General features: G+C 40.3%; 1 protein-coding gene across 1 annotated transcript; it reads left to right on the top strand.

Annotated features, from left to right (window-relative positions):
* Positions 1–748: 748 nt before the first annotated feature.
* On the top strand, positions 749–21,029 carry DMTF1 (cyclin D binding myb-like transcription factor 1; the record flags this gene model as incomplete). The annotated part of the gene is made up of 15 exons (XM_010159265.1): positions 749–785; positions 2,259–2,375; positions 2,902–3,021; positions 3,986–4,080; positions 4,827–4,941; positions 7,653–7,729; positions 9,146–9,303; positions 10,163–10,195; positions 11,416–11,525; positions 12,432–12,660; positions 14,369–14,520; positions 16,019–16,234; positions 18,463–18,548; positions 19,810–19,971; positions 20,643–21,029. Coding segments are annotated over exons 1-15 (2,094 nt in total), but the record flags the coding sequence as incomplete, so codon positions are not given.
* Positions 21,030–21,296: the final 267 nt, after the last annotated feature.

Raw genomic sequence — 21,296 nt, 5'->3', positions numbered from 1 at the left:
GGATGATCTTTATGGTCCCTTCCAGTCCAAAAATTTCTGTGATGCTATGATTCTGTGGTTCTGTGATTTGGGACCCTAATCCCATAAACGTACTCTTTGAATCTCGGGAAATCCTGACTAACTTTAAAGAGTGGTCCAGCTTTGCTATCTCTGTATTCACTTTTCAGTACCCTTTCAATGAAAAGAAGCAGTGGTCTGCTGTTGTGGATGGCGCTACAGTTTCTGCTGCTTCAGGGCCAGCTTTAGGTGAAGTTCATGTTTGGCTTAATGTGTTTTATGAAAATAAATCTGTCTTTTAAGCCTTTATAGTGTTCAGAAGAAAAATAGTTGCTGTAGGTTGATTATAAAAAAATAAATGGTTTTGTTACTGTTCATGCATAATTAAAGAAGGATCTTCCATGGCATTTGGAGTGGCTTTGGGATTTTTTTCCACAGCATTCCCTGTAGTAAAAGTTACTCAGAAAGTGCATAAGAACATGAAAAACAGAATCTGTCCATTTCTTTTGCCCCTCCAGAATTTTCCAATTTGTTCACTCCCAGAAAGTTAAATACGCAAAACTGAGTTGAACAAGTTACAGTCTGCTAATTTAGGTACAGCACCTTGGATTTCTTTCTTCCTGTTCTAGAGTTAAGGATGCCTGTTAAAAATCAGCGTGCAGTAAGCATCACTTCTAGTAGAGGATGGGGCAGAGGTGGTAAAACTCAGAAGCAGATGAATCCCTAGGAAGTTATTGCCTCCTACACTTCCATGTGGCAAGGAGCTCTTGTTGATGGTAGACAGGAAAGTAAATTTGAGAACCCTCTGATTTAAAATGTCAACGGTATCGAAGTTTTTGATGTGTTCAGAAGGGTTATATCACTTTGTTCTAGAAATCAGTCACTACGTGTGCCTAAAGATGTGCCAAATCTATATCAAGCTTGAGAGGTGATAAGTAATTTTATTGAAAGACTGGCAGTAGATTTATCCTTCCAAGAAAACAGTGCTCTTGAGAATCTTCGATACCAAAGAACATGTTTTCTGATAAAAAATTAAGTCATTTCCTGCTAAAGCAATACCCTTAACATTATTCGGGGGTTTTAAAATCCAGGTTGTAAATTGTACTTCTGTAAGGGATACCCATACATCCAGTCTGGTACATGGGAACTTTGTGGTGTAATTGGGATGTTTTTTTAAAGCGGTAGTTAATGATTTTTAACAGCGTAAGTTGAAATTGTGGATAACAGCGTTTTGGCTTCAAAGTAAAATCTACGTGTAATTTTCATTTGCTGCTGTCATAGGAGAAAACACATAAAAGGGTTGGAGCACTTCAAGGAGAACTAGATGGTATTTTCTTCTTGCAAGGCTCTGCCAAAGAGAGTCACCAAACCCAGGTGCTCAGAACTGGGATCATTGCAAAGCTTCTGGATATTTTAGGTGTGATTTCATTTAGCTTCTGCAGCAGAAACAGTTACAGTTCTTTGTATTTGGTGGACTAGAACCTTTTTGTGGGGTTTTGTTTTATTTAAAATTTGGTGCTAGTTTACACTGAAATTCTTATAAGCTTTGAGTTTCTTCATAATACATTTATAGTGGAAATGATGGAAATTACCAGAAGTATTTTGCATTGCCCCACTCACCGACTCTGGTGTATACTGCTTATAACATTTGATAACAATTATAACATTTTCTGAGTCATTTTTTGTACTGGTGGTTGCCTGCACCCAATTTCTCTGTTGCTTATGTCATTAAGCTAGTATTTCTTCTTTACCACTGAAACCAGTTACTTATATACATGGAAAGGGACTTAAACTTTGCAATTTAGCAATCGGTAAACAGTGCAGGAATGAGTAGTACGACGCTACAAAAATATTTCTCAGTCCTGACTAGCTTTGGGTTATATAATAGTAAAACAATTAAATGAGCAGTGGAACAAATACTAGTGAGACAAAAAATACCAGATGTGCAAAAGTAATGGCTTAGGTTTATGTTTAAAAATAAAAAGAGGTCGTTTGCAAATGCTGCCGAGTAGGAAGTTCAGGTGTTATTTTTAACTGGAAGAGTAGCTTTGAAACTGTCTGATGCTACCCTGTGCTGTGTGTAAGTATGCAGGAAAACGCAGGTGAATGTCTTAAACCGTGGAATTGTTGATGTGAAAGAACAGACAGGCATTCATCATTCACTGCTGGAGTTTATGGGGTTGTGGGAGATAAAGGAAGTGGCGTTATGGACACAGTGGCAGTGTAACTGCAGAAAAATAACCTGTGTGTTGCTCTTCCAGGTTTGAGTATGAGCACAGTTGAAGAAGAGTCTGACACAGTGACAGTAGAAACCGTGAACTCTGTGACTTTGACTCAGGACACTGAAGGGAACCTTATACTTCATTGCCCTCAAAATGGTATAGAATTGTATTGCATAGCTTTTTTTAAAATTTTTTTTTTCCCCCCATCAGTCCAACCATCATACTTTTCTGCGCCCACATTCTGTGAGCTATTTGGATTCTGCTTACTGTCCTGCAACACATTCTGTTCCAATTTAAAGAAGGATAAAGTGTCGAATTATGTGTAAATCGCAAAATCACAGTCATGTGCCCAAAAATGATAGAGCTGTTCTGATTTATTTCATTGGGAATGGGTTTTTAGAACCAAGCATGTACCCAAATTTATGTAGACTTAGGAGGTTTGTGTGCAATAGACTGTGGATGGGATTTACAGAGAAAATCTCACAGAAGATGTCCGTTGAAGAAAGCATGTGTGCTCTTATGGCCCATAACTTGCACCAGGTTCCTGGGCAGTAATAAAGCACCAAACCAACCTGTCACATTTGCTTCTTCCTATTTTTTTTTTTGGTCCACTTTGTTACTAAAACTTGGTCTAAAGCCTCACTTTGTTAACCGCAAGTAACCTGTGTATGTTTTTGTTTAGAAACTGATGAAGTAGACTCTGAAGACAGCACTGAACCTCCACACAAGCGGCTTTGCTTATCAGAGGATGATCAAAGCCTTGATGATTCCACTCCTTGCATTTCTGTTGTTGCAGTTCCAAGTAAGTTCTTTTATGTACTCCTGTAGCAGACACCTCTTTTGGTGAAGGTTAAAAGTAGACTCCTTAGATCACATTAAAATATTTTACATGTTTCATTTGTAAATTTCATTCATGTACTTAGGTATCATCTTTACTTCTCAGAGCCTTGGATGGTTTTGCAGCAATTGTTACCTATTCAGTACTGACAAACCCACCTTACATATAGAGGACTGCAGGTACAGGTGCATTGAATAAGTTGCAGGATAAGTGAATGAACAACAAACTAGATGCTGTCCTACTTCTGCAAAGAGCAGTCAGGTTTTTTTTAGTGATCAAACAGTATGGTTAGTATTTCTGTGTTTTTTAACACTGTGATCTGTGGTCTTTTTAAGCTAGAGATTGTTGTACAAAAGGAAGACTGAGTACTGAATTAGTCCTAAGGAAGTTGATTGAATATTAGATAGTTCAATATAATCTCCTGAAAGGAGGCAAAACCAGATCTAGCAAGTTAAAATACCAATTTATAATACTTGGAGTGGCTGTTTGTTTGTTGGAACTTAACAGGGACTCCTTAGAAGTGAAGGCATTATCCTGTCAAAGATGAAGGGAAACTGGGGAAAAAGAAGGCAGCTGAAAGATTTGAATGTTGTCCTTTAGTAACTGGAAAATATCAAAGATAGGGCTGGAAAGGAAGCATTCATACGGTACCAAATGTTTGCACCAAATATAACACCTTTTATTCATACGTTTCACATTAGTTCTTAGTTATATTCAATGTAAAACTGAAGGTTTCAAACCCCATATTTAAATTTTATGAAGAGGAACAGTTGATAATCCTCTTGATGATTTTACTGTGTTAACAAATAAATACCAAATAAGGCCTCTTTAAAATTTTTCCATGCAAAGGTAATAATTTGTAAAACCTGTAGCATGCATCCAAGATGTTGCAGGAGTAAGGTATACAACTGACTGACCCACTCTGAAGTTTCAGAAAATGATCAGAGCTTTGAGGTGACCATGACTGCTATGACTGAGGTAGCTGAAGATGAGATCAATGAAGGAACTGTTACTCAGATTCAGGTACAGTAAAACTTCAGAGTTGACCTACTTGATGTACATGTTTATTTAAATTGAGATTAAAAGGGGAAAAAGTAGCAGAAAGGGCTTCTTAAATGAATAAGGTTATTTTTAGTATGAAACTAGCGTATTTGAGCATGCATCCTGTTTGGAAAATGTTGTTCTATAAAAGTGCAGTTAAACCATTTTATATATGAAAGGTTATTTGTCGTGTAGCTTCCTGCCCAAAGAGCAATACATTGTGTGACACATGTGACCCTCCGCTGACAATTACATGCTCTGTGGTGATTCACATAGAAGACAAATCTATCTGTTATTTCTCTCCTTCTTGGATTAGAAATTAAGCCTAAATATGCTTTGTTTTGTCACCAGTCCTAACAGTCTCACACAGTTCTCGTCGTGGATGCACCATGTTTAAAAGTTCTAGCTTGGAGGTGCTGGACATAGTCCTCTTTCCACCAAAGCCAGCGAGGCTCTTCCTATTCACTGTTCATGAAACAGAATGAAGGATGATATCTAATTAATTCTTACAACATCTATACGTTAGGGTGCTAAATCTTACTCGGGTGTTCTAAGAAAGGTGAATGTACTTTTAATGCCGTATCTAAAACGTGGCACTTTCTGAGCAGTCAGCAAGGCAACTAGGTGTGCTGGTTTCATTTTCCTTCAGCTTATGCCCCCATGTTAAATGCAAGGTGATAGAAAGAACTTGAGGTTTTACTGGGGCGTTTCATATGGGTCTTTTCAAGATTCTTCAGAATGAACAGCTGGATGAAATCTCCCCAATGGGCAACGAAGAAGTGTCAGCTGTTAGTCAAGCCTGGTTCACAACTAAAGAGGATAAAGATTCGCTAACAAATAAAGGTAGGGCATTTCAGATGCAATTCTCCCACACTATAGAAATGTATGCTCTTCCAAATGTCCAGGTACACCAGGAAAATAGAGTCTGTGCTCAGGCTAATACATCTTCCAGGGAGTAGGACTTATTAGTCTGGCTACTGTGTTGTGATTCGTGTTGAACAGTTTCTGGAATGGAGTTGCTTCAGGAAGAACATGGGTTATGTAGATGAGAATATACTGAAGTACCGTTACTCCTAAACTGCCACCCCATTGGCATTCCTCCCTTCCAAAACATACCTGCACAACCATGCAGTAGTTGCTGAACTTCAGAGGGGTTGTTTGTTTGTTTGTTTTCTCAGAGGAAGTGCCTTTCTTAACCTAGAGAAACAACTTGGGGTGAAATGAAGATTTGTGGTCTCTCAATTTCCTCAGTCTCTCTCATTTTTCTTACCCTGACCTTACCTCTTCAGAGGAAAGAATAAATTAAAATCTCTTTCAGTCAGTTCCACGCAAACCCCTTTTTTGTTAGAAAACTTCAGGGGAAGAAAGTAATGGTTTTCTGTCGCAGAAGCAAATGATCTCTTTCCCAGTGAGCTCTACTCCAGAGAGCTGAGTATACTGCTGAGTCAGTGAAAAAATGTGGGTAGGCACACAGAACCTGGGTATTGGATATGGATAATTCACAGAAAGGGAACTGAGCAACTCTGTCAGCAACCATTTCACCTTCAGATCCCAAGTGTGCACTGACAGTTGCTTCTAACAGCCAGTAATTTCCTCACGTTTTTTCTGTGCTTCTTATTTATGAGATTTATGGGGCTTCAGAGCTACTCAGTGTTCGGTGCAAGGGCTGGGGCAGAGGTGGGATAGCAAAGAGATCCCTTTGTGTCACAGTGCTGACGCAGCTTGGTAGAAGCAGTGAGAAATCACGTTGCTGCAGTTGCTGTGCTCTAGGGTGAGAAGATGTACAGAGACTACAATCTTTTCAGTAGCTACTGGTAAGGGACTTTATTGGGAGCAGCACGTTGTCAGCTGTCACTGGACGAGTACATACTGGTGATTTGGGAGAGAAATGACTGGTTTCGTGTGACTTGGTGGCTTCGTGTTTGATGTGTGTCTTGTTAAATACATTGGAAACTTACTGCATTTGTAGCTGTCTTAAGACATATCAAATGACCATATAGTACAATTTACAGTTGTGGATGAACCGGGACACTGAATCTGGTGATTCTGATGAAGAGATTAATAATTTGAGGAAGACATTTCCAATGAAAGATGCTGAGAAAAATGTTTGAGAATCCATATTAGCTGAACCTTTCTTTTGGTCTCCATGTTTTCTCACAGAGACAGCTGTGGAGGAATCCCAGTATACATCTCCTTTTACAGTAGCTAGGAGTTTGACCTGTGTTGTGTGAGCTCATCATTTTACAGCACTCTCCACCAGATAATGCTTTCTTTGAACACCCATGGGCAGGTTATAATAACCTTTGCAAACACATGAAGTGCAAAATATACTTCCTTTCCTGAAATAGTTGGGTATTAATGGTTATTCCATGTAAAGAGTAGCAGTGTCCCTTTAAGTCAGTTCATATGCTTGGATAGAGGTGTGAATGACAGCTACGGTAGTAGATTATTGTTTTGTCTCTTCTGTAGCTTTGGAAGAGATTGAAGCCATCAGGGACAACGGAAGTGTTTTCTCTCATCAGTTCCAATGAAATTAGTAGTAATGCCTGTACTTTTCATTGTAATTGGATTTGAGTAAACAGTCTCTTTGGTGTGTTCTGCCTCTCAGCTCGGGTAATTAGCAGGCTGAGAAGGAAGTACCCTGATTTTTCCGAGCAGAGATGGGCAAGTAGCCAGCACACACCAGTACGTAAACTAGGTCACCACCATAATCTTAATTACAAGTGAACATTAATATTAAGTATGGTATGAACATGAGGAGGAAGAAAGAGGAATCTATATATATATAAATTTAGGGTAGGGATGTTTTAATGGTTTATTGACAGACCTCAGGTTTGAAATTTTCTCTCTGAGTAAAGTTGATTGGGTTCGCTTTTAAAGCCCAGCTGGCATTATAGTTAGTGAAGGCATGGGCAGAGGCAAAACATAATGTTCATTTCTATTGGTTTGCCACATTTATTTGGGAAATAAAACACTCACCATGAGTTTTTACCTTGACTGTGACCACTGGACATTATTCCTATTGCAAAAAACAGAGAGCAACCAGCGTGTAAGAACAGACTTTTTCCTCAGGCATTTGCCTGTGTGAAAACCACTCGCAGTAGGTATCACTACTCACATGTTGGGAAGTGATAAGGCATATAAGAGATCCCCACGTTGTTGCCAACTCCTCAAGTCATATTGTGAGTAACAGTCTAAGTCCCAGCATCTAGAATCGTTTGAGTGCATGGAAATTTCCGTTGTCATTTTTAAGACAGGAATTTTCTAATTGTGGCTGAAGAGAGAGACTGAAAATGTGACTTGACAGCACATAGAGGAATCCAGGTTTTTGAAGAGGGGTTTGACTCACGTTGTTTAAACATTGACAGTTACTGAGGATTGTTTATCAGTTCTGAAGTAACATCTGTTTAAAATTCATTCTCGTTAAAGTAGCTAAAATTACTACTCAACTTTTCTTTGTTAATTGCAATAATGAGGCTCATGTTTTTATGGTATTTTTGTTGTTGTTTTGCTGACTTTCGCTTCAGTAATTGGTTTGTCATTTCTATTTTCAGGCCATAAGTGGAAGCAAGGCATGTGGTCGAAGGAAGAGATTGACATTTTGATGAGTAACATTGAGCGTTATTTAAAGGTAGGCGTTAGAGTGTGTTATCTGCTGGTTGGCGTGGTGATGCAGCCCCTGCTGGAAACCAGCTTTCTTCAGTACTTCCCAGAATGTGCAATAAGTGATTGTAATCGGTTCGTAGCAGAAATGGTCATTCCCCTTTTGAAACACATAAGAAAATTGTATCCATACACAGGACTTAAGACTGTTGAATGTAACATCGCTTTTAGTTTGTGTACTGAATATAACCCATTTTTAAATTTCATGTCAGGGTGCTTAAGTGGTTTCATTTCTTCCTCTGAATATACGTGACTCATGAAATCTTTGATGAAGACAGAGGAAAAAAAATACGCTAGGAATAGAGATAATTTTCCTTACAAAGTGTTTAATACAATTTCCAGACTTCTTTGATGCCGTATGTGTATTTGTTTACTACACTAACAGGATGCCTGTATCGGCTTTCTTCACCTTAATACATTGTTGTCAGGGTTCGGTGTAAAAATAGGCATGTAGTTCACACGCTGACAGTGATAATTGCCCATAAGTCATACTGGTGCTAGGCCTACAGCTGAGAAGATTTGAGCTGAGCAATTACAGCTGAGATTACATAGCCTGGATATTACAGGTTCGCCGTCCTTCGTTTGGGAATCGAAAAAAACTCCGAATATAGTCTTCATTGGTATAAAAACCCCTCAGTATTAGTTGTAGAAACTGTGCCTACCCACACGTGTATTAGAATTTCTGCCACAAGATCATTCATCCATAATGTTATTTTTTAAATCTTCAGAAGCTTTTTTAAGATAGCTAAATAACTTTTTGGCTTACTGATAGCTCATTTGATTCATTATTTTCTCATTTGTCTGCTTTTTTGTCCTCCTTCAAATAATTGAAATACAGTGATTTTTAGTTTAAACTGAACTTAAACTAAAGCTTTCGTTTTATACTTAACTCCAGTGTTTTTTTTATCAAATTTGCTTTTAGTTTCCATCAGAACAGGAAGAGTAGTCGAACTGAAAAAAATTGCTTTCAGATAAAGAATATCTAAAATTATGTCATAAATTGATATGGTGCTTTCTAACAACCTTGCAGTGTATAACCCCAGCAGAATTCCACCAGGCTATATTCCCCATGATGTTCTAAATGACCCTTCAGTTTTGATGTTAAAATATACATTGGGCAGATTTTTTTTTTAAATGTAGATGGAAGTTAAAGCTTCAATGTCTGCCTGGACATCAGTGTAAAAAGACCCTAGTGTTCAAGGGTTTGTATTTGAGGTAGCTAGTTCATAAATATTCCCTTTAACTTTTGGACTGTAGTATTTGAAATACATAAAAAGTTGCATAATAGTAGGCTAGGCTTCAGTTCTTAAGCATTCTACTTCTTGATTTCTAGGAGACTTTATCTAAGGTGTTTTGTGTATGTTTTTTAAATGCTTTCTTTTAGGCCCGTGGAATAAAAGATGCCACTGAAATTATATTTGAAATGTCAAAAGATGAAAGGAAAGATTTCTACAGGACAATAGCTTGGGGTCTGAATCGGCCTCTCTTTGCTGTCTATAGAAGAGTTCTTCGTATGTATGATGACAGAAACCACGTTGGAAAGTATGAAAACCTCTAATGCTGCATGGTTTTATTGGTATGAGTAGGGTCATGTATTTAATGTTTAACATGTTGTATGTGAGACAGAAGATTTTGGACAAACACATCTACTTCTTTCTAATCATAAGTGACCTCTGCTGAATTCTGGTAGTTCAGCTTTGACAATAGTTGTGTTAAACTGATGGTATCCAGGACTTTAGGGGGGGGGGGGAAAAGAACCAAAGCAAAAACAAACAAGAAAAGAGAGACCAAAACACCAAAACCAAACAGAGGTGCAGAGAGCATTCAGATACGGTTGTAAGACTTGGATACAAGCGCAGATCTGCTGAGTTGTGGTTTCTATGATTGTGACCTTGAGCTAGTTGAGCTTCATCCCTGTGCCATGGTTTGCCCATCTGTGAAGCAGTGGGTGCGATGCCATCCAGAAGTGCTGACAAAGTTGTTAGATTTTAGTTTTCAAAGGTAGTTGAAAATTAAAAATGCAATCTCAATGCTGATTTTTTTAATGGCAAGTCAGCCTTACGGCGAGTGTGAACTGAGACAGGAAGTTAAAAATAGCTATTTATTGAGAGACTAATACACAAAATTTGAATTCTCTTCTTAGTAGTAAGATCACTGAGAATGAGGAGTTTTGGTGGCAAGCAAGAGGAATGTTAGACCACATAACCTTAGAAACGCACCAATGTGGAAAATTGCATTTGTTCTTCATGTTCTTTCAAAGCTTTTAGTCAGATTGTTTCTTAGAACTGAAATTCCTTTCTCTCTTGTAACTAGATGTGTACTATGTGGTTACTAAAGGAAAAATATTTATGCTGTATGTTTTCTGTTTAAAATGATGCCTTTTTATTTACCTGTTGCTTAGGTATACTCCTGAGGAAATTGAAAAGCTCAAAGAGTAAGTCTTTTTTGCTAACAAGATCATACTACCTTGTTTTATATTTAGTAACTTGGGTAGTTTTTACAGGTTTTGTGACGTGAAATCAATCAAAAGTTACGAGTAAATTAGACTGCTCCACCTCTGTCAGAAAGTAGTAGTCACTGAATTAATCTGAAGAGAAATGCAACTGCATTTGGATTATTTTTTAATATATATATTATTTATTATATTATTTACTATGTATCATCTTTATTATTTATATATTGCTTTATATGTGTATTCAGGACGTACGCAGTATGCAACAAAGTTCTAAAGCAACCCTTCTGTTGAAACTAGTGATGTTTCCAGTTTTTACAAGCACAGTCAATGTTTGCAGTTACGTTTCTGAAAAACAGAAATTCCCTTTGTTTAGGAAACCTGAGCAATGGCTATTCCTAAAGAAAATGGCAGGTCCAGGGTAGGACCTCCCCTATGAAGTATTGGGGAGATACATAAATTGTCAGTAAGGCTTTTTGATCTTGACTGTGAACCTGATAGATCAAGGAGGAGGGGCTGCAGACTTTATCTGCTCCTGCAGCTTTCCAGGGTTGTGTAATTTGATAAACAACAGGCTGAACTGAAGTAAGGAAGGGGAGTATATTTCATTGTGCTGATGGATATGTTTGGATCAATTTAGGTGGTTTGGGTCTTTCACAAGGTGCTTGTGGTTCCAGATGTGTCAAAAGGAGTCATGGCTCAGCATGTTAAGCAGCCTGTCGTCGTGTGTGGGAGGAAAATGATAGTTAAAATTACAAACATGATTTTGCAGTGTTTTGCCTCATTTAAGTTGTAGGATGCCTGGGTTTCCATTCGACATTATTTACAATTCTCAAGAGATCTCCATACCACCTGAAAATCCTTGAGGAACCTCTGTAGAGTGGATGTTGGCTGTTTATCTAAACATTCATGTGGTATTTAACACAGTAATTAAGCATCACAGCATTCCTGTAACACAGTTAGACATTAAATATTTTAGAAGTGAGTATCCTGTGGCTTAGCTGGCCTAAAAGGCTTCTAGAAACACATACTAAAATCAGCAGTGATGATAGGAAATATGTTAACGTTGTAGCATCAAAGTGACTCCCCATTCTGTCTTTAAGCCTGTAAACTGCACATTTATCCTGGTTTTGTTGGAGCGAATTTGAAACTTTGCTAATCTGTTAACTGGATGTAGTGCTAACGAGCATGTTTGTATTTAGGCTGAGAATAAAGCATGGTAACGATTGGGCCACAATAGGAGCTGCGCTGGGGAGAAGTGCTTCCTCAGTAAAAGATCGATGCAGATTGATGAAGGATACCTGCAACACAGGTGAGGTAAACACTGGTGCCAGTAATGGATATTCTAGTTAAAACTCTGTCACCTTTGCCTTTGTCAGTGGTGTTTTCAGAGATGTGCAGCTCTGAGCCCAAGAATTTAACAATGTGAAATCCAGGGACATTTTAGGCCTTATTTGGTGTAGGTTTCTCCAGTTTTGCTTCTTAAGTATGAGAACATTCAGTTTAGCAGTCCATTATATCCATCCTACTTTTATGCCTCTGGAGCTTATTTTATTGAGAGGGATTAAAAGGTACTTTCCCTTGTGTTTATAAACACGCACTGTATTTGGTGTCAGTTCAGAGACAGATGCACTCTAGAAAGTGAAGTATTGTTTGCTTTGTAGCGTATATATTCAAACAGAAGGAAAATTTGATCAGACCTCATGTAATTGCTGTCTACTAAATGACTGCACAGTTAATTTACTTCAACTAGTACAATTCAGGTAGCTTGGACCAGTTTGGCTTGGTTAGTATTTTGGTAAGTTCTTTATGGCTTCATTCATGTGGGAGAGAAGGAGCGGGGAGAGGAGAGGAGAGGACTTGGCAGCAAAACGATGAAATTACTCATTTAAAAACACAGAATGGTTTGGGTTGGAAGGGACCTTAAGGATGACCTAGTCCAACCCCCTGCCATGGGCAGGGACACCTTCCACTAGACCAGGTTGCTCCAAGCCTCATCCAGCCTGGCCTTGAACGCTTTTTGTTAACTCTTTTAACATTAGTTCATCGAATGGATAGAATATAACTATTCATACTAACCATTTATCTCTTCCTCGCAAGTCAGTATTTGCATCTGGAATAGTGCTGGGCAGTGAAGATAAATGTCTGGTGACACGTTACGGAACAGCACAGAGGGCATCTGCTGTTGGTGAAGTTGGAGGGCTTTTCTCTCTTTCAGGAAAGTGGACGGAGAAAGAAGAAAAAAGGCTGGCAGAAGTAGTGCATGAGCTGACAAGCACAGAACCAGGTGACATTGTCACACAAGGTGTATCGTGGGCTGCCGTAGCAGAACGGGTCGGGACACGCTCTGAAAAGCAATGCCGCTCTAAATGGCTCAACTATCTCAACTGGAAACAAAGTGGGGGCACTGAGTGGACCAAGGAAGATGAAATAAATCTGATCTTGAGGTTTGTCACTTTTGTTACTTTTAAAGATTTGTAATACGTGACACTAGCAGGATTCCCTTGGGGTCCCTTTTGCTGGTTTCTTAGACACTAAAAACTCTAGAACCCTCCAAAAATCACTGCTGTGTTTACAGTTCCCAGAGATTTATTATTGAACATATTTTTTGTTCTTTGTTTTTTTAGTGAATGTTAGTGTTCGTGAAAGGTGTCAGATTGAAAACCCTGGAGACTGAAGTCTTCTTTATTCCACAGAACAGGTACAGCACAGGCAGCGACCGTGCAAGCTTCCCACACGTTGCCCCACCAATGCGCTTTAACCCTTAACTGGAGGGTAGTACAGTCTCCCTGCCCCTTCAGTCCTTGGCCTCTCTGCTGAGATGACCAACAAGGGTCACGTGTGGTGGTGGTTTCTGTGATGTGGACATCTTGTCTACAAGGAACTAAACCGAGACTGCAAATTAATTTCATGTAGGCCACCAAACACTGATTGGATATCCGCATCTTTGGCTACATTTGAACTGGCAACCTGGTAGTAACTTTGGAAATCTTTTGCTCTCTCCAGTCCTCCTCCCATTTTGAATGCCTTTAACTCAGGCTTGTTAGCCAGTGGATTTTTATGGGTTGATAGTTCTGGGTGGGAATAAAAAGCCAAGACATACAGGGAATCTAAGCATTATTTACAGAGCAGTATTTACTAATTTACTGAGGCTGTTTGACTTGAACTCAGAATGAGGAACCCAATTCCATATTTCTGAATATGCTGGTTGTCTGGTTATAATTCTTAATATTTCTGTGCCATGGTATCTGTTTTGGACTGTCCAGATATCCTTAACTCATCCAACACGGTGGTTTGGGTGTTTAGGATAGCTTTTTTCTTTTTTCACTCATTGGGGTTTTTTGGGGGTGGGGTGCAAGGTTTTTTAGCTAGCAAGAGGATTCAGTGCTTTGTGAAGAGAACTTAATTCCTAACTCTCACAGAAATCTTTTGCCTCTCACTGTTGACCTCTCTTTCATATGCTTCAGGTACAGAAGAGCTGGAGGCAATTCAGAGATATGTGTAGTATTGAGAGAGTTTTGGGTACAATCCAGTATGTGCATAACATCTGCCAAAATTACGTGAAGACTGGCCCTTAACCTGGAGAGCCTGATGGGATTGATTTATGAGGAACTGTTTAATACTGTAGTTAACTTCATCTGCTTTGGCTAAGAAGCATCTGAGAGGAGGCAAAAGTCTATGTTAAGTCCTGTGTTAAGGACAGATGCGTGTTACTTAGGAGGAAACAGAAGTAAATATCATAACATGAAATTAATTAAGTAAAAGTTCTGAGTGGATCTCAGTATTTCCTGCCTTGGAGATGTGTTGGGGGAATGGTTTTCCAAAGAGAAAAGATGCAAGTACCATCATTTGGAATGCTTCACAATAATCTGATCAGAGCCCTAATGTGTATGTAAATAAGGAGGGTAATCCTGCATGGCAAGGAGATGGACTGGATCACCTAACAGGTCTAGTCCATCTTCTGTTGTTTATGATTCTGCTTGACCTCTGGCAGCGTGGAGCCTCGGAAGCCTGTGTCGATTCATGAGCTCTGGTGGACTATTCACTAGCATGCCATTTTGCTGCTGTTACGTGTGACAAGACCGGAGATCTGCAACACCCCTTCCAGTCTGGAGGGTAGTTTCTAACAGGTAAATATTTTCTGTATCCTGCCAGGATAGCGGAACTTGAAGTTTCTGATGAAAATGACATCAATTGGGATTTACTAGCTGAAGGATGGAGTAGTGTCCGCTCACCACAGTGGCTTCGGAGTAAATGGTGGACCATTAAAAGACAGATTGCAAACCACAAAGATGTTTCATTCCCTGGTAATGTACTACTTGCACACTTCTCTTCTGAAAGCTCCTTTCACAAATGTCAAAGGAATAAGGCTGCACTTTGTTGCCTACTTGCAGCATTGCTGGCCAAAGGGGCAGTTGATCTTTCCTTGGAAGTTACTGTCCCCTCGGATCTGCTGACTGAATTGCTTCTACAAGCAATCCCTGAGTGTTTCAGTTGAAACAAGCCAAGCTGGTGGACGCAGTTGAAGAGTAGGTTTTGCCCCTCGCTTTGGTTAAAGTGAGAGCGGGTATATAAGCAGCTCAGCTGGCAGATCGCAGGTGGTGATGGTCGTTGGTGTGGAGGGCAGTGACCTCTTCAGGTAGAAGAGGGATATGTATCTGCAGCCTGACAGTATCACCTCGGTTAGAGCTGTTACCTTTAAGATGGTAAAAAGTAATCTGTGTGAGGTGCTGAACCTTAGCTGTAGACAGAACATGGATCTACTACTAGCTGCACAGCGAGGAGGAAAGGGGAGGAATCAGGTGTATAAAGCTCCACAAATATGGCTCTCATAGCTCTCAGTCAGAGAAACTGGTGCCTGAGCCAAAGGATATTTCAGTCTCCATGACCTTCAGTCCTCATTTTCTCTGTCTTGGGGAGAGGAAAAAATACCAGATTGGTCGTGTCATAATGGAAGGTGTAATGTAATGGACACTTTTGCTGTGCTTGTCAGCATAGTTGTATATTAGTCATGCCTGGAGGCTGCAGTTGAGAGGGTAGCCCTGTAATGCTTAATATGGTGTAAGCCGTAATATGTTAATATTGTGTTAATAGACAGTTGTTGCATCAAATAATTGATAGTTTAAATACACCACTGCATCAACAGGATCCACTTTTTTTAGACAAAATGTCATGGTGTCAAGAGTGGGAGATGTTTAGTATTTCCCCATATTGAGTGCTAGAAAAGCAGAGCCTCACCGTTTGTAACCTTATGTAAGTCAACTGCTCCCCCAGTGTGACCAGAGTGATCATAGGGAAGAAAGGTAGGCAGTTCTGTTGGAGCAGTGGGCCACTTCACACACAAAGAATTGCAGTGTAGGCATGGAGAGATCAATGTGTCTCTTGCTTCCTATTTCCAGTGGCACTTCTGTGTCAAAGTCTTGAACAAATCTGCTTCCATGTTTTGTATCATTGAAGGGTTTATTTCTGATAGCAGCATTACACAAGTAGTGACACTGGCACTGGATTGTAGCTTGGGGATGAACCACACGTTTTTAGAGAGGTCCAACATTTTATGAGCTCTTCTATTTTTTTCCCAAGCGTCCTAAAATGTCTGCATTCCTTGAAAAAATCAGGTTCGTTTCAGTAGTTGACTCTAAATGTGTTTTATGTATGTGCTAAATATTTAGTTGATGTATCTCTAAATTGTTTAGGTTCCAAATTCAGAAGGATTTTGGGTACTTTTTTCATCTTGGATAAATCTCACATGCAGCATTTCCAGTGTGCTTCTCCAACATGCTTTAGCATGAGTATTCTTTCTCTCAGTGCTGATAAAGGGTCTTAAACAACTCCATGAGAACCAAAAAAACAATCCAGGGCACCAGCTTTTGGAGAACAAATCTGGAAGTGGATTACCCAACGCTAATTCCGGTTCGGGAGTTCAGCACGTGCAGATTCGAGTGGCTCGCTTAGAGGAGAACGCAGGCAACGCACCAAGCCCCGTGGCAGCTTTGCAGATTCCAGTCCAGATTACACATGTCTGTAAGTAGCTGAAACGAACAACTCCCTGTCCTCTAGTGAAACCTGAAGTTTTCTTACGTTACGATGGTGAAGGAGAGAGGGGACACATCTTAATGGATTTTAGTAGTTGTGCTTTGCTCTTGCCGTAACTTAAGACTAAGGATTCCTGCATTGTATCTGCCCATTTCTAACTTCCTTAGGCAAACGTAGGTGTCACTGTGACAGTAGTACCAAGAAGCTGCAGTCGGAGTGCCTGCACATAGGGGTTGTGAATGTCTGTCTGTGCATGCACACAAGAGCTTGCCATGTAAGGCCTTTGTAAAGGCTGATAATGGAGATGCGGTACATACGTTTATTCCTTAAGTTTCTTCTGGTGGGTCTTGTCCAGGGCAATGAACATCATGGCCAAGATCGCCTTTTACAAAACATACACACTGCTGGGGCTAAGTTCTGATGAAGGACACTAAACTGGAAGGTATATAATGGTTTTTTTTCTAGTCCTGCTCTGTATTATGCCATTATTTCTGGGCACAAACACTCTGGAAAGCATTAGTTGCCAAATCACACTGATGATGAGCTGATGATCTGTTTAACCACTTTTATTTTTTTTAAGTTGGTGCTTCCCATCCTCTGAAGGATGAACTTTGCTCATTATCAAACAATTATTACCAGGTCTACTTCGATTGTAGTGATTATTACTTGGTTTTGTTACTAATCTTATTAAGCAACGACTGTCACTCCAATCGAATCACCCCATATCACAGAATCACAGAATGGTTTGGGTTGGAAGGGACCTTAAAGACCATCCAGTTCCAACCCCCCTGCCATGGGCAGGGACACCTTCCACTAGACCAGGTTGCTCCAAGCCTCATCCAGCCTGGCCTTGAACACTTCCAGGGATGGGGCATCCACAGCTTCTCTGGGCAACCTGTCCCAGTGCCTCACCACCCTGTTATCTCCATTGTCTGCTGTTTTGCAGTGTTTGTCATTTGTGAATTTTGTTAGTCCTTTCTGAACATAATCCTGAACAGTTACTTCGTGATGTCAGTTGTCCCTGTCTGTCTAACAAGCCTTTTTCCTCATTTTAGTCTGCTTTCTTGAAGAATTTACGTTTGTGTGATTGAAGTGAACTTTGTATTGTGTCTTTCCCAATCCCGTGAGAGCTGAACCTGTTAGCCAATTTCAGCTGCACTTGATAGAAGGCTTATGGTTTCAAGGGGTAATTCCTGTAAGCTTTATGAACTTAACTGTCTAGGTAATAGACAGCCCACACTTTACAGCTGTCTGCTCCTAGATGCCAGGATATCTGCAGTAGGAAACCTTGACCATGCCACTACAACAATAAAAGCTTCAAAATCAGAAATTGGTGTCTTAAGAGAGCAAAATAATTATACTTTGAAGCCACAGAGTCTGAGATGGCCAGGTTGCTAGTGCTTGGAGCACTGCTGTCGTCAATGTAGGTCTTCTGCTCTTTCAGTATTTATGGAGTGGATAATCCCAGGCAAAGTATTCATTTGCCTCCAGCATCCTGGAACTCTCTTATTTTAAGAATAAGTAAAAATCTTAATTATGGTTCTAAATAGGGTTTTTTATGTCTTTGAAAGCTTTGGGTGCAAGCTGTTTGGACCTGGTGATCTTGAAATGCCTGATACGTAAACTGTTTTCAGTGCTTCTCTTAATGACTTCTGGAATTAATGGAGATAATTGCATAAATAATTACATGCTTGTAGTAAGAATACTTACAGCTTTTACACACTGCAATCATCACACACAGGGGAGGCAAATATCTTGGGGACCATCTGATGTTTCCTCAGTGGAGGGCAGAAAAGTTTAAAAATACAAAAACCACAAAGGGTCTGTGGGAAACACGGCAATATTAAGCCTGATACCAGTTTAAAGCAAGTAATACATGATCCAAAGGATATTGTTACACCAGAACCTCTTCAAATCTCATGACAAAAAGTAATTAGATCGTGTCAGATATTTGTCTGCTCTTTATCCCTGGCACTAAAGCCATACTTTCTTTTTTTTTTGCTCTTTGGGATTGTAGATTGCCCTCTTTAGATAGCATTGTATCTTGGGTACCAATTAGAGAACCTTGTCATTAGGATTGCAGCCAGTTTTCTTTTTCTTATTACTGGAATTAATAGTACCCTGCTGTGTAGCAATTACAGTGTGTTATGCTCTCTGCAGGGCTGAAGCATTTTGGTTTACATACTTTCTTTTTCAGTTTTTTCTTCCTTTTGCAGCCTCAACCGATTCCCCTGCTGCTACTGTTGACTCTGAGACAATAACACTGAACAGCGGAACACTGCAGACCTTTGAGATTCTTCCAGTAAGTAACAGAGAACAGATATTTGTTACTGTGCTTTTTCTTTTAAATACACTATACTTCCTAGGCTGTGGAACTGTGAATTTCTCAAAAAAAAAAATTTCTCAAGCAGAAAGAGGAGTTAAGAGAGCTGAAACTTTAAAAAGTTCAAGGTTTTTGTTTTGGTTTTTTTTTTTCCAAAAGTTCAAATACACAAAAGTATATTTTAAGGGTGTAATTCATTAGGGCTGTGGAGTAAAATGTGAATTACAGATTCACAGAGTGGCAGGGATCAAAAGGGACCACTAGAGATCATCCAGTCCAACCCCCCTGCCAGAGCAGGATCACCTAGAGTAGATCCCACAGGAACAAGTCCAGGCAGCTTTGGAAAGTCTCCAGAGAAGGAGACTCCCCCACCTCTCTGGGCAGCCTGTTCCACGCTCTGTCACCCTCACAGATGACACCTCAGAGTGTTTCCTCAAGGTCAGGCTGAACCTTCTGTTTTCCAGTTTATGGCCATTGCCCCTAGTCCTGTCACTGGACACCACTGAGAAGAGCCTGGCCCCATCCTCCTGACACCCACCCTTTAGATATTGATAAGCATTGATAAGATCACCCTCAGCCTCCTCCTCTCCAAGCTAAACAGACACAGCTCTCTCAGCCTTTCCTCATATGGAAGGTGCTCCAGGCCCTTCATGATCTTAGTGGCCCTGCGCTGGACTCTTTCCAGTAGTTTCTTGTCCTTTCTGAGCTGAGGAGCCCAGAACTGGACACACTACTCCAGGTGAGGCCTCACCAGCGTAGAGTAGAGGCTGAGGGTAACTTCCTTTGACCCGCTGGCCACGCTCTTAACACACCCCCGGATACCATTGGTGGTCTTGCCTTAATGCTATGAAGGTTTACTTTGTACTTGTTTTTTTATTGAAATCTGACATAACGGGGCCAGAGGAAGCTCCCAGCAAGTGCAGATTCTCTCAGTTCCACTGTACTGTAATTTGAAGCACAGTTTCTCTTTCATCCCAACGTTCTCAGCTGCTCTTGTACAGCATAATACAGTCCTGTGCAACACTCAGCCTTAATACTGGTCTCGGGAGCCTGAGGCTGGAGTTTCTCCTAACGGAGGTCAGTACAGCAATTAGTGCCATAGGGATTGGATTTTGTGGTTGGTTTGTTGTCCGGGGGAGTTACAGTTAGACTAGTTCATGTAAATAACCGTGCTCTGAGGGCTGAGTGTGGTGCAGGAAGGTGGTGTGTTTGCCTGTTAAACTTGTGTTGTCTTTCACAGTCTTTCCATCTCCAGCCGACTGGGACACCAGGTACATACTTACTACAGACAAGCTCAAGCCAAGGCCTTCCCTTAACGCTGACGACAAGTCCTACCATGACCTTAACAGCTGCTGCTGCTGCTCCAGCCTCCCCAGAACAGATCATAGTCCATGCCTTATCCGTATGTATTTTCAGCGGTGAAAAGACTGGAGTTTGAGCAATGGGGAGGATAATAATGCAGGCCACTTTATGTGCATGTTAAATTTGTAAATCAGTTCTTAAGTCATAACAGCATTACTTTGCTTAAAATACTGAGTGAGAATTTAGTTGTCTGCACTGTTTGTTAAAAAACAACTTCAAGTTGGGTGAAAACAGCTTAGTAAGCATCTTCGTCCCTACTGTGGCTGAGCACGGTGTCTCCATCTAGTGGCTCATCCCACGGAAACACCGTGACTCAAAGGAATATTGGTGTTGACAGAACTGGTGGTGTAGTGACAGGTAATCCTGTATAGAGGGAGGGAAGGGGAAGAAAAATGGAGATTGAATAACAAAAGTGATGCATAATTCAGGGGAAAAAAACCCTGATCTTTCAAATCTGCCTGAACAGCTGCCTCTGGTTTGTGTTACATATTGTGAATTGTGTGACAGTTGACACAAAATTCCGTCTATGAATTCTTCATTTAAGGCCAGGAAAGGTCAGCAGATGATCTGGGCTGACATACTATCTATGTAAAACTCTAAATTAATGAGTTCTTTGAATCCTTTTGCTTTTATTTGCTGAATGATTTGAAGATCCTTGAAGGAAAGTCTCTGATGGTTTTTGTGTCTCTTTTTTGCAAATGCTGCTTGCAGCCAGAGCACTTGTTAAATACAAGTGACAACGTCACAGTGCAGTGCCACACGCCGAGTGTCATAATCCGCACCGTGGCTGCTGAAGATATCTCCTCCTCTGTCACCCAGGCAGAACTTACCGTCGATTCAGACATTCAGTCAGCTGACCTGACAGATCCTCCTGATTCCCTAGAAACAAATACTTTCCCAGCTGAGATCCATCAGTCCAAGCTAAGTGAGGAGGAGCAGGCAGCCTACAATGAGGATGATGCCTCCAAATTCAGCAGCAGGAGTAGTAGTGAACTGATGGATGGAGTTATGGTAAGAACCGAGGAAGAGATTTCAGATGCCAGCCTGAAACAGGAAGAGGATTCTCACTCTGATTTACCCAGCACTTATGTTACTGAGGTAAGGGAGTGCATGATGCGTGGTATTTTCCCCATTTCTGCATGGAGAATGGTTTCATAGCATCTCTGACTTTTATGTTAAGCCATTTGTATGGAATATGTCAGTAATTTCATGTATATCGTACTTGGAAGAGCATTTTGTTCAGTTCCCCTATCCTCCAGCTTCATTAGTATGAGTGTGAAAGTGATAGCATTTAATTTGGAACCTGTATTGGCTTATGTTTGACTTCGTCTGGAGCACTGAGAATGGAGAATGCGGAGGTGATTG

This window comes from Eurypyga helias, unplaced genomic scaffold, assembly GCF_000690775.1.
Source record: "Eurypyga helias isolate BGI_N326 unplaced genomic scaffold, ASM69077v1 scaffold15549, whole genome shotgun sequence".
NCBI lineage: Eukaryota > Metazoa > Chordata > Aves > Eurypygiformes > Eurypygidae > Eurypyga > Eurypyga helias.
This window is presented reverse-complemented; position numbering and strand designations above follow the sequence as displayed.